Source organism: Daldinia decipiens (genome assembly GCF_022478715.1).
Source record: "Daldinia decipiens strain CBS 113046 unplaced genomic scaffold F4813scaffold_25, whole genome shotgun sequence".
Classification (NCBI taxonomy): Eukaryota; Fungi; Ascomycota; class Sordariomycetes; order Xylariales; family Hypoxylaceae; genus Daldinia; species Daldinia decipiens.
Window position 1 is genome coordinate 250629 of NW_026054568.1, and position 13226 is coordinate 263854.

Here is a 13226-nt window from a genome sequence, read left to right on the forward strand (position 1 = left end):
GGTTATACTCTTTACATAGTAGACCATGTTTACGGAATACACCAAAAACACTACAATGATATCAAAGTTGCTTCTGTATGAGAATTATATAGGTACCTACCTTAGGTACTCATATTATAAATATTTATAAATAAACATATCTACAAGAACTCGGACTACATAAACAAGGCCTTGGCCTTAGTCTCACCGTGAGACTCCCATCATCATCACCATCATCTATACCGTATCTCCATCCACCATATAACACATTCCCTCACCCGTAGCACTTGACCCATAGACGCATCACACCCACCCTATACACCTTATCTTAGAAAACCAGTCAACCCCCCAATCCACCAACCCCTAAATCTTAGTCCTCCACCCCCTCCCCGTCCTCCTCATCCTCACGAACCGCGCGCCGGACAGCAACATAGCACCCACGAGCAGACTCGCCCCCGTAAACCCCTGCGCGCCCTCGTACCGCCCACCCATGCTCCCGACAATCGCCCCCGCGATCGGATTCCCCGTGAGCACCGCAAAGCTCACGATCGTAAACGTCATGCCCATGCGCGTCCCCTGCTTGCGCAGGTCCGTCGTCAGGCTGCTCAGGCCCGCGGGGAACAGGCTCTGTATCGCGCCGGCCACGATCCCGTACGCGACCGCCCACCCGTATAGCTGAGCGGGCGTGTGCACCGCCATCCAAGCGAGCATCGTGGTCCCGCACCCCACGCACGCGGGGATCATGAGGTTGAGCGGCCCGAAGCGGTCCGCGAGATGGTTCGGTAGGAGGCGGCCTAGAAGGCCCACGCCGTTTAGGATGAGCAGCAAGTTCAGCGAGTCAGTGTAGCCCAGCGTGGGCGTGATTTCGGACCGGCTGAAGGCCGCTAGATAGTAGAAGCCGAAGTACACGCCCCAGAAGTTGAAGAACATGCCGATGGCGTAGAGCGTGTACTCGGGCTCGCGGAATGCCGCCCATTCGACCAAGCTGCCTGTGCGCCGGGGCGGCAGCCGCGACTTCATGAAGGACACGGCGAAGATCAGCGTAGTCAGCTGTACGAACCCGATGGCGCGGACGGTCCATCCGAAGCCGACGGTCGGGAGCAGCTGGCGCGCCATGGCTGGGAAGATCAAGCCGCCGGTCACAGAACCGCAAGCCGTGAGACCGATGGCGAGGGAGCGTTTCTTGCTAAAGTAAGTCGACACGGTGGAAATGAACGGACAAAACACGCACCCGCTGCCAATGCCCATGCATAAGCCTTGCGAGAGGATGAGCTGCCAGTACTGCGTCGCGACCGAAGTAGTGAAGATGCCGAGGGTCATGAAGACGATGCCGCAGATAGACACGGGCCGGAAGAACCCGGCGTCGGTGAAGCGTCCGGTAAAGGTGCCGATGAAGAAGGTTAGGAACACCTGGATAGAGCCGATCCATGATATGTCCGAGGGCGGGCGTCCGAGCTGCGCTACGTAGTACGCCTGGAACACGCCGAAAGAGTTGATGAAGCCCCATGTATTCATGAGGGCGAAGTGCCCGCAGAGACCTGGTGTTGTGCCCGAGATTAGAAGATCGATCCTAAGCAATTGGATACTCTGGTAGCCTAATAAATGTTGGAAATCAATAGTAGTAAAGGAGGCTTACATGCGAGCCACGCGACTTTGCCGCCGTCCGGCGGCGGACCAGGGTTCCAGCTCGATTTCGTCGATATCCTACTCAACACCCGGCCTACGGCTCCGGCCATGCCATCGGCATCCGGGTTGAAGACATCGGGCTCGGGTGGTACCTCCCAGTCCTCCGCCCCCTCGGCAGGACTATCAATATTCATATCCCCATCCCGTATACCCTGGCTAGAGACTTCAGCTCCTGCGGGAAAAGGGATCGCCTGCTTCTCGACGTCCACCGGAAGCTTGCCTTCGCTAGAACTAGGCGACGGAGAAGGCGCCATTATCGCGAGCGGCTGATTGTCGTATCGTATCGATCGGTGTAAATCAGAAATTTCCTTGTCTTGCTGTAAAGCCCTTGTATGCCGAACTCATCTTAAGATGAAATAAGTACCTAAACTATATGGAATAGAATCCTTAAGTTACCTTACGAATAGATACTGGATTGTCTATATTTACTCTTCCTCTAGATCGTCAGCTACCTTATGTATAATATAACAACAGCCCGTGGTGAGTCAACCGATATTGAAACAAGAATCAGAGGGGGACCAATTGCACTAAAATCTCGGTAAATCTACTTAACAAGAAGGCCTTGTTCACCCGGGCACCGCCGGCTATCGGTCTCACACCGCTCGGGCAGAGAGTGAGTCTAAATACAACGGGGTTTAAAGCGGAGACGACAAAGGCATTACGAGCGTGTAGACGGCGTAAAACTATGGGTTTAACCACGCCTTGCCCTTAGGTCCGCAAGGGAGCGGTGGCGGAGAACGGGAGAGTCACCGAAATGTAGCTTCTTTAAGACAAGCTTCAAGTTGAATCCTGAGATTTGGTTTTCTATGAGTCTATGACTACAACATATATATTTCCGCGGCGCGCCGATACCTTCTAATCAAACCCTTTTAAACAGAATTCATAATCAAACTCTATATTTTCCCCTAGAATTTCACGTGTATCACTCATAATAGAGCCGGCCTTCCGAATCCCTTGTAGTCTCCAATAATCCTGGTAGTCGTATATGGAAATAGTTTACGAGCTCATCCAACAGAGTGAATTATTCCCGAAACGTCTATAACACCCGCCCCGCACTTAATTTCCCTCCACTTAAATAACTATCCTGTATGGAAAAGCTAATGGTTAGTGTAGAGGCTCAAGCAACCATCAACATAACGTGGGTCGATGGCCTTATGTTCCTTCGCACTACGTAAATATTTACATATCATCATACATATATTTTCCGATATCGCTGGTGACTCGGCTGTATGTACGCGTACCGAGGTAGTCTTGAGGTTGGGCATCATATTATACTTGAAGGGATAGTTCATTCAGTACATAAGATGAGCGAGCAAACATGGACATCGAGCGATGGCTGTATAGCGACTCAGCACATGAGAATGCATTTGTTAGCCTCGTATCTAGGCGAATATGTCTGGTGACATTCCTCCCATCTAATGTAAATGATTAAGTCATGATAGTACATGAGGACAAAGAACCCACCAAAAATGCCACCACGTTGGACTTCATCTCTTCCATCTCCTCCCACATACCTATTATCCCATAGTCTGGGGCAATAACCCCATCTACAACTGGGCTCCTGTTACATCTCAAGAAAACCTCCTGGCAAGTAGCAAACTAGGACAAATGTTTAAAGGGGGCGCCCACTTGTGGCACTCTAGCGCGGTGATTCAACCACGGAACAAAGCAAAGTCTAATAGCCTCGATCTCGGTTTTCGGCCACTAGAAAATCCATCACGTTTGCGAATAGAATCGCGGACTTTAGATCGGCAGATGGCCTTCTCGCACTGGTTATCAGACCATCCAAGGGCGAGATCATCTGCCCACCAGACCTTGGCCTTCTCGTCCACCTTGAGGGCAACTTGGACTGATGTCAAGACGTCAAATCCCTTGAACACAACTGGAACAAGTTCGCAATGGTCCGTGCTAGTACATGCTGGGACGTCGACTGTCAGCCAAGCTACTTCCTTCTCCTGCTGGGACTGTTGGTCGAATCGCAGTCCTGTGAAGTTGAAAACGCAAGGAGAATCCTTGGAGTCGCAACCAAGACTGAAGCCGTTGAGATTGAATGAGAAGCAGGAAGACGAGGCTTGGGGTCCGACACTAATTCTTGCTGTGTCTCGGGGCACATCGGGGTCAGACAGGTTCGACATGGACGATGGTGTAAATTGGAGCATCAGATTTCCGGACGATGGTACAAACGGAGTGGGAGGTGGGGGAAGGACGCTGAATCCTTGTGAGAAGTAGAACCGATGGTGTGGGCTCAACATTGGCATCGGGCTAACATCGTGAGGGTCTATACCAGATCCGACCCCAAGGGGTGGGATATCATCGAACTGGTTACAGTATTAGTCGTTACTTGACACTATTTGACGATAGGACACTCGCCACTTACATTGAGCGTGAAGTCTCCCACATCAGCTTTGTTCCCACAAGCAGTTGACGAAGGTGCCTCACTACCAGCGGTCGATCTGGGGGCTAAGCTAGGCGACCTCACAATAACTGTTGACAACGTAGAGGGGACAGGCAGTTCTAGGTTATCTCGGACAGAAAAGGCATATCCTCCAGCATTGGGAGTCTGGCTGGGGGCCGCGTTTGCGTTGCTTGGCTCTAGTGTTGCTACCTGAGCGCACCATGAGAATGTCCTCGAAGACATCGTCAGCGTAGTCATTGATATGCATTCGACAGTAGCACCAGTAGGGAGCTCTGATGCAACTTCAGAAGCTGTCGTGGCGGGAAATGATACCGGCGGTGCGGAAACAGGTGGTGGTAGATTGGGCATGGGCGAAAGGGACACCGTAGGGACGGACTCCGACTCGGTGCATGATGTCGAGATGGCTACAGGAGAGTCAGCGCTGGATGCAGTTGCATTCCACCCATTAGTTGGCACGATGGACCATGGGGTTCGTGAAGAGGTGGACGTGCCAGTTGGAAGATCTCCCGACCTACCAGTGCCAGAAGTCTCATCGCATGGGATAGAGCCGCTGTGGGCCAGAGGAGTCCCGGTTTCTATAAGTAGTATATTCAGCCGTCATTCTATTTTCTGTCTTCGGGGAGGCTTGGGAGTGCGAAATAAATAATGGGTATGATCTTACCTGTTGCTGATTCCTCGGGAAGTGTCACAGTGTGGGTTAGGACGCCTGGTCTGGTCGATACCTTGGTGATAGTCTCCGAAGGACTCACCCCTGCGCCGGTATTCGAAATCCCTTGTCCTCCGGCTCCGGCTCCAGCCCCGGCTGACCCGCTAGCTTGAGGTGTTGGATGGCCGGCTCCGTATCCCCCAGGCGGAATTGAGTCAGTGAGTGTAGCAGCACCAGAGCCCTGACCGGCACCAGGATTGACCGAAGATGCACCAGAACCTGCAGGTGGTTGTCCTGAAGGGTTTCCTCCATAACCTCCTGGGTTTGTAACAGTAACAGTAACTTCACCAGACCCGACAGGAGTGGCATATGGCAAAGACGGTGAGTTAGAAAGGCCTTGGCCCCCCGCACCACCATTCGGTCCTGCTGATGGGGCGGTCACGGTAATTGTAGGCAGAGAGCCGCCGGCCCCATTACCTCCATTGCTGCCGCCGCCAGCTGCAGAGGACTGTGGTGATGATCCACTACCCCCATTACCGCTACCAGATCCCTCAGATGGACTTCCAGGTGCTGTAACAGTGATAGTTGGGGGAACACCCTGGCCACCTGGACCTCCAGATGGGTTTGCGGGAACAGTGACGGTGATTGCTGTTGGTGAAGAGCCAGCGCCTCCATTGCTTCCGCCAGGGCCGTTGTTGGTGCCGGTGACAGTGGTAACATACGGGTACGAAACTGAACCGGATTCACCCGTGGTGCATGGTGTTGTACTCTGGCCATTGGAACCTCCGGGCGACCCTCCAGGATTACCTGCTGATGCACCTGGCGCTGTGACAGTGATGGTTTGGGGAACGCCCTGACCACCCGGACCTCCGGGCCCGCTCGCAGAGCCGCTTGGGGATTCACCTGGCGCTATTAGTATGATATCCTGCGGGGGGGACTGGGTTGTTCTCACCTCCAGGGCCTCCGGATCCCTCACCAGTGTTGCTTGGTAACTGTCCTGGTGCTGTCACGGTAATAGTATAAGGAATACTCTGGCCACCGGGACCACCGGATCCACCTGCAGGGTTACCTGACGGTCCACTGGGAACTGTAAAAGTAATGGTTTCTGGAGCACCTGGAGTAATTCCAGTACCAGTGACAGTGATGACAAACGGAGCGGAACCCTCTCCCGTACCCGATGACTCACCGGGAGCTGTTAGAGTGATAGTATGAACGTTGCTGCTGCCTCCCGAACCTCCCGAACCGCCAGAAGGATTGCTAGGGGATCCTCCGGGGGCAGTGATGGTAATCGTTGGAAGGGCCGTTGAAGGGAGGCCTTGACCGCCTGGTCCTCCAGCGCCGCCACCGGGAGCACCGCCAGTGCCGGTAACTGTAATGACATTCGGGTTGGAAGAACCGGATCCACTTCCCTCTGGGCATGGCGAAGTTCCAGAACTACCAGGAGATACGCTCGGGACTGTTACTGTAATGGTTTGTGGAGTACCTTGCCCACCTGCACCGCCAGGACCTCCAGAGCCCCCGGGGCCACCTGCGGGGCCAGTTGGCGATGCTCCAGGTGCAGTAATAGTAAGTATATCGACAAAGCTTGGGCCACCAGAGACTCCAGGTAGGGTTAAGGTAATCGTTTCGAGGGTGCTTTGGCTACCAAAACCACCAGGACTTCCAGGGCCTGACCCGCCGGCAGAGTTGCTGGGTGACTCCCCCGGTGCAGTCAAAGTGATGCTCGGTGGAATGCCCTGGCCACCTGCGCCGCCGGAACCACTACCAGTCTCAGAAGGTGCAGCCCAAATGGTGGTCTCGGAGGGGACGCCTTGACCGCCTGGGCCAGTTTCGGATCCTGAACCTCCGGCATTGCCAGTAGATTCACAAGGGGTGGTAGTAGCAGCTGTTGGTGAGATCCCTTGACCATTTGGACCACTTCCGGAACCAGAACCGGAACCAGAACCCGAGCCTGAACCTGAACCGGGGCCTGAGCCTGAGCCTGAGCCTGAGCCAGAACCACCGGGACTTCCGGCAGTCTGTGAAGGGAAGACGACAACGATTGTCTCAGAACTTTCTGGGCCATTTGGTCCTCCCTGGCCAGCACCACTTGGTGAGCCTCCAGGAGCTGTGATTGTAATCGTAGCGAAAGGGGTATTTCCAACGCCTCCGGAGAGAGTCTCAGTGTAAGTGGCAGGATATTGGCCTGGGGAAGAAGAGATACCAAATGGGCCCGGAGGAATAGTTGAAACTCCAGGGCTGCCTCCTGTCGATTGCCCACCTTGCCCGCCTGGTCCACCAGCACCACCACCACCACCAGGGCTGACAATCGTGTAAGTAACGGGAACGCCGGGAACCGTGTTGCTAGGAGCAGGGGGTAGAGTGATAGTGAGGAAATCAGTAGACCAGGGAACAGTGCCAGATAATTCAGTAGAACAAGGGATAGTGATCGTTCTGGACGGAGACCAGGCCACAGGTGAAGTAGATTGAAAGACATTAGTGCCAGAATTCGAGCCAGAGCCACCAGAGCCACCTTGACCAGGAGTGACAGTAGAAATAACAGTAGAGATGACAGTAGAGACAACAGTGGGAAGATTGACCGGAGTAACAGTCACGAAGATGGTATGAGCAGGACAGGTTCCAGCGCCATTCCCACCTCCATTTCCACCACCGTTTCCATTTCCGCTTCCGCTTCCGCTTCCGCCTCCAGCGGTTGAAGAAGGTCTTCCGAGACTTGTTAGCATCACCGATAGACAGATAGACATATCATCAAGCTGGTCAATCAATCAATCACTCACCCGTTTCCGTACCCTTGAGCCGTGGCTAATCCCGCGAGCCCAGAGGCCCCCAGGACCCCAAGAAGGGCGTTTCTTCGCATCTTAATGTGATCTGCAGTTCTGTTTATGCTGGCTAGGTTGTAAAGTGGTGGTGGATGAAACAATTGTTGGTAGAGACACAATGAGGATGAGAGACGGAGACGAGTTGAAGAGACGAAAGATTGGGAGACTGAGAGATGAGAGAATAGAATAGAAACCTGGGAGAGTAAATTTTTGGGTTGAAACACTGCTTCTATTGTGCCTTCCCAACTAATATGGAAGTCTCACTCCTATCCAGGAGCGGGAAGGAAAGAGCTGATGGTTTATAATCATATTATGTGTCATAGTATATCAACTTGGCAGTCTCGATGGCAAGTGAGAAGTATATTCGGCATGTTCCATCCCAATATACACCTATCTGTTGGGCTTGCTTCTATACTGCGCTTGCCTTCACATGCACTCAACTGCCAAGGGCATGTAGTACCTTAACTCTACGAGACAAGACTTCGATCTAGGTATAAGTTAAGATAGCAGGAACTTCCAGAGGTGGCCGGTGTTTACTTTAACACTTATTAATTACAAGCGTCTCTGAGCGCTCGATCTTGTCACATATTCAGGTATATTCAATTAGGATGTCCAACCTGACTGCGTGTATATATCTGAATACTGTAGACAACAGGTATTGGTGGGAATATACATACATGGTAGGTATTATAAGTGGTATAGACAATGGGAAGGTGCCAGCATCTCCACCTAAAGTTTCTGCTTGTGTGATATGGATATGACGTGATAGCATCAATCGTGACTTCCAAGATGTCGGAACTTTCGAGGCATAGCTTCTTCGATTAGGAAGGATGTCGTAACACTATACCGGGTGGACATGCTTAGAGAGTTGGTATATACATGTAGGTCCTTTCCTAAGGTTCTAAGTTTGAAGAAACTTTAACAATTGGTATGACCACACATTAGGGAGTGTGGAATGAATAGGGAGGTGCGTACATAGGTATAGTATATTTGGTGTCATACTTCCCAGGAAGTTGCTAGTCTGTATGGAGAGATGGAGACGGCGAAATGGAATCTTCGGTGAAACTGTTGAGTTGAATGTTGAATATTGTCGGTAGGCACCAAGGCACATGCTGCTGGTACAATTGGATTAATGAGTTCCATGAAATCTCTTATCTCTAAAGTAGACATATAGAATAGGTACTTAGGTACCTAAGGTATAATGTTAGCTATAAACGTTAGGTAGGCGCCTAGTGCAACTGATTGAAATGAAATATTTTGAATATGAATTATTCTCATGAAGCATATAGCAGCTAGTGAACTTAGTAGACAGAACTTGGAGATACCTTACATACCTGCCACGTCCATGCAACTGTTAAAACCCCCTCTATTCCACCTGGGAAGCGGCGCATCTATTACACGCTCTATTGGATAATTCCATATACACAGCAATCTTACTTAGGGTTGAGCTTTAGTGAGATCTTCAAAATGGGTTGCATTCAAAGCCTATTACATCTCTTATTACATCTAACCGCAACACCAATTCAAACAAAGTAAGGTTAAGTGCATAATTCCTCATAAATTTATCATTAATCAGCGTACGCAAGTCGCACATAATCATACAGGGTTATCCACGTAGGGTGGAGGAGGCTCATCAGGATCATACTCCTGTGGGTCTCTCGGCGGTGCAGCAGCAACAGAAGAAGTAGGAGCAGCAGTAGGGGCAGGGATAGGTAGTCCTCTTGCCTGCTGTTCGAGCTTCGCTGTCCAGATCGCAGCGCCCGCCGCCGAAGTAAGGAGGAAGAAAAAAGATAGAATGGGTACGAGCTGAAGTATCATCGCTATGGTGCCGAACCATGTGTACTCCCACCTTCTACTCCTAATCTCCTGCTTTTGCTCTTTCTTCGTCAAGCCCCTCAATTCAAACCACCTGTAATGCGCGAATGTTCCTAATCGGGCGCCCGTGATTATGATGAAGGCTGGGGTACCGACCTTTGGGATGAGATTGAGCGGTAGGAACACGATTAGCTCGACGATCTGTATTAGACTCCACGGCTGGTATACGGCAGAGCTTGTTGGTTTCCCCAACTTCTTGACGGAGCTGGGTGCATCTGGGAATAGTAGTCGATGCGGCGCAACGAGGCCCTCGAGATCTTTGTCGAGAAGGGTTGCCTGACAAAAGTTAGTATTTAACGCTTTCAGGTTGACAATGAATATGTATGGGAATCTCTGCGGGGTAGATCAACATACATCAAACACATCTACGCGACATTCATCGACGAAGAAACCCTCGAACAAGCCCTGGATAATGACTAGACCCTCGCCCAGCACCAACACTACAGCGTTGATCCACGCGCTCCAACCGTGGAAAATGGCTAAGAATGCATACTGAGGTAGAAATGCAAACGTGAAGAGGATCGTATAGACTAGGAACGAGATGATTGAGAGGGGAAGCAGTCGACTGAGGAATAGAGGATAGAATGTTGGATGACGTAAGAAGTAGTAGATGCCTTGAAGAGGGTACGAAGCCGCAATTAACCCTCTTAAGATACAGGAACCAAACCTTCCTAGTGGTCGCATAACTTTGGGGGGGCGATTTTGGGACTCCATGTCATCGTTATTTGAGGTATTGTAGGATGAACAGGCTGAAGAGCGATCAACTCTACCCAGAGTTTGATGTTGTAGCCTGTAACCTAGGCTGTATGCAATAAAGCGGGAGCTGACGACACTGCTGTGACACATGCTGAAACATCTTTAATCCTTATCGATAGCGCCCTTGTAAGGCATGTGAATTACCCTTACAAGGTACCTGACCCATCTTATGGTACCTGCATGCTTCATGCCATCTCTTCAACGTCAGCAGCCTATTTAGAAAAGGCACAATAATATTTAATCTACCTAATTCACTGGGTGTTGTCAGCACCTGACTTCCAGAAAAAAGCAATATCATAGGTTAAAGTATAGTCCAAATTTACCAAAGTACAAAATTCATCAAGAGGTGGTTATCACATATGAAAGTAGTTGTTTCATAAACCAGAGCAGTTCTATTGTTAGGCATGTTGTGGCTAAGACCCCTAACTAGCATCATGACGATATCATTGCTAGTACGACTAGTTTTGAAGCCATACTCGACGAAACAAATTGGCCTTCTCAAGTACCGTACCCATCTTTTTTTTCTTCGGATTTTTTTCAGAATCCTTAACGCCATGTGTAATGCGGAAACTCAATTACATACCTGTCTACTAAGGACAGAAAAGGGGCGGCGCCTCAATTAGACGTATGCTCTCACCCCCTATCCCTCAATCGACTGGGGATTCGCAAAAACGTTGTTCGGATCTAGAACCTTTTTCAATTGTTTCAGCTTCTTGTGAAGTTCCTTACCATAGTATAGATCATTTGCTTCTTCTCTCGGCAGACTTGGGTCGGTATAATTGGAGTACGCGCCGCAATTTGGGAGACGCGCTGTCATAGCGCTTGCTAGTCCGTTGATGAAGTCAAGACCTTCCGGTGGGAATACTTGCTCGTTATCAACATAGCCGTATAGTTGGGTGACCCACAGAGTATCGCGATGTGCAAAGGCGGAAAAGCTCTGGTCTTTGGCGTTGATCTGGCTGTCGACGCCACCGTACAAGTCAACTAAGATGAAGTACGAGATAGGTGCCCGTGCGCCTGTATCAAGGAGGTATGTGAAGAAGTCCGTCAGCGATTCGGCAGTAAAACCTGGCTCGGGTATGGTAACACTCTTGGCGAAGAAATTGCCATGCTCTAAGGAATCTGTCGGAGAGTCCAGTTCTCGGCCTTGGTTGAGTAGTTTGAGAGACGTTGCCCAATCTACCTGCTTGACTTCGATAGTTGGGAACTCGGGAATGCCTTCCAGCAATGCTGGTATAACTTTTCGTATGAAGTCATTACGAGATCCTAAGTACGTGCCCCCTACTGCAAAATAGTCCGATGACAGAGTCACATTGAGTCCCAACTGGCGGTCGACAACAGAGTTATCGTGAACAAATGCTTGGATATGCTGAAAGGCTCTGACAGCGCTCTCAATGCTTTTTGTTGCATCGCTGACCCTAAAGTCCCAGTGTATGACGGATCCGGGCGTAGGCACCGTGTTAAGATAAAATGCTACCGCGATGCCAAAGGAGTCAGCCGCGCCTCGCATCGCCTTATTTGGAAGTTCCAAGGTTAGTCAAAGCGCGTCAGTTAAAGGGGGGAATGCAACAAGAATATCAGGACTTACATAGAATAGATCGGGGTTCTGGTTTTCATCAGCAAGGACTAGTTGGCCATTTGCTAATACCACCATGATCTTTGTGATGCGGTCCATAGCAAGACCCCAAGCACGGGAGAAGAATCCATACCCACCGTGTGTGAAATGCCCGCCGACCCCAACGCTTGCGCAAGTGCCATGAGGAAGAGCGCGTTTCCAGCCCGTACGTTGGTCAATGGTTTGAGCCAACTCGCCCAATCGCATACCGCTACCAACTATAACACAATCAGGGTCTTCTGAAGTCGAGATGGTTCGGAATTGAATTTCCCTGAGGTCTATTACCACAGAACCATTCACGCCTCCATTGCTGTAGGAGGCATATGAGTGCCCGCCAGATCGGGCTTGCACTTTGAATCCATGCTTGTCTGCAAAGGTAACGGCATTGCTGATATGCTCGACAGTGGATGGGACAACGACAACAGAAGGAGTGACTGGAAGGCGTAGGTTATAGGTTGATGAATATGTAGCCCAATCAGGATCTGTTGGTGTTTTGAATGGAATGCCCGTATCAGTTAGCTGTCCTATGAAGGAAGCTACGTCGGCAGAAGCCATCTTGGATACTATGAAAGGCGACGAAGAAGTGGTAGGAGATAAGTTCAATAGAGTAGAGTTAACTAGATAATATAATTATCCGTTTATGTAAGTCTTATCCCACGGCACGTTCCTGCTTTAGAGTTCGCTTGGATCGCGATAATCATAAGCAGCGACATGTGATTTGCGGTGAAAGATACTGCCGCTAGTTCGCTAAATTACTAGATTAATTAACTTAGTTGATGGAAGGATAGAAAATGGATAGAATGCAAACATCCATTTGGAGTGATTTTGTGAGGCCGTTTGGTTGGATTGCTACTGTATGTTTGGGTAGGTGCTAAATGCGTAGACCTGGTGATTTGCTTACGTCTGCAGCAAGCATCTTGAAGTTAACAACCCTTTTGTAGTTCTAGCACCTGCCATATGACATTCCAACTTCATTCACATGGACTGCCAAGTACCTAATTGAGCGGATCTAGTGAGACGTGCAAGTATCATGAGGTCTGGGAGCGGCGGCCAATGACCAATCGTGAATTTACAGAAATTGTCATCTAAATGAGAAACCTAAATAATGAGATGATAACTCTATGCTAACTAGGTAGTTTTCTTTCTCTGCAATAGTATTATAGTCTGATTCATTAAGATAGTGTGGTTTCAATCAAACCGCCACGTCCAAACTTACCCCTATCTAGCCCCTTTTTTATTTTAGCGTTTGCTCACGTAAGAAGAGATGGTTATAGATGTATGTACTACATGAATACCTTCTAAGAGTTAGCTTTTACTCTCTATTCCCTCTTGATGAGGTAGTTTGTTTACTAAACCTGACTTTCGGTTTCACAACATTTAAAATAAATCTTGTATGAGTTGCAATGAGTTGCGCGTGTTTCATGCGACGTTTTA

General features: G+C 49.9%; 4 protein-coding genes across 4 annotated transcripts; all 4 read right to left on the reverse strand.

Annotated features, from left to right (window-relative positions):
• Positions 1-69: 69 nt before the first annotated feature.
• On the reverse strand, positions 70-2165 carry F4813DRAFT_144697 (MFS general substrate transporter). The gene is made up of 3 exons (XM_049238871.1): positions 2067-2165; positions 1616-2010; positions 70-1517 (listed from the first exon to the last, which is right to left on the reverse strand). The coding sequence occupies exons 2-3, from the start codon at positions 1917-1919 to the stop codon at positions 343-345; spliced, it is 1479 nt and encodes a 492-aa protein (XP_049098043.1). The 5' UTR covers positions 1920-2010; positions 2067-2165; the 3' UTR covers positions 70-342.
• Positions 2166-5385: 3220 nt separating this feature from the next.
• F4813DRAFT_144700 (uncharacterized protein) lies at positions 5386-7899 on the reverse strand. The gene has a single exon (XM_049238872.1). It carries the CDS (start codon positions 7469-7471, stop codon positions 5627-5629), a length of 1845 nt encoding a protein of 614 aa, XP_049098044.1. The 5' UTR covers positions 7472-7899; the 3' UTR covers positions 5386-5626.
• Positions 7900-9000: 1101 nt separating this feature from the next.
• Positions 9001-10252, reverse strand: F4813DRAFT_365258 (uncharacterized protein). The gene is made up of 2 exons (XM_049243907.1): positions 9776-10252; positions 9001-9697 (listed from the first exon to the last, which is right to left on the reverse strand). The coding sequence occupies exons 1-2, from the start codon at positions 10133-10135 to the stop codon at positions 9143-9145; spliced, it is 915 nt and encodes a 304-aa protein (XP_049098045.1). The 5' UTR covers positions 10136-10252; the 3' UTR covers positions 9001-9142.
• A 565-nt stretch (positions 10253-10817) lies between these two features.
• Positions 10818-12347, reverse strand: F4813DRAFT_397754 (putative glucooligosaccharide oxidase; the record flags this gene model as incomplete). The annotated part of the gene is made up of 2 exons (XM_049247971.1): positions 10818-11690; positions 11766-12347. 2 exons carry the CDS (start codon positions 12345-12347, stop codon positions 10818-10820), a joined length of 1455 nt encoding a protein of 484 aa, XP_049098046.1.
• Between the last annotated feature and the right edge of the window lie 879 nt (positions 12348-13226).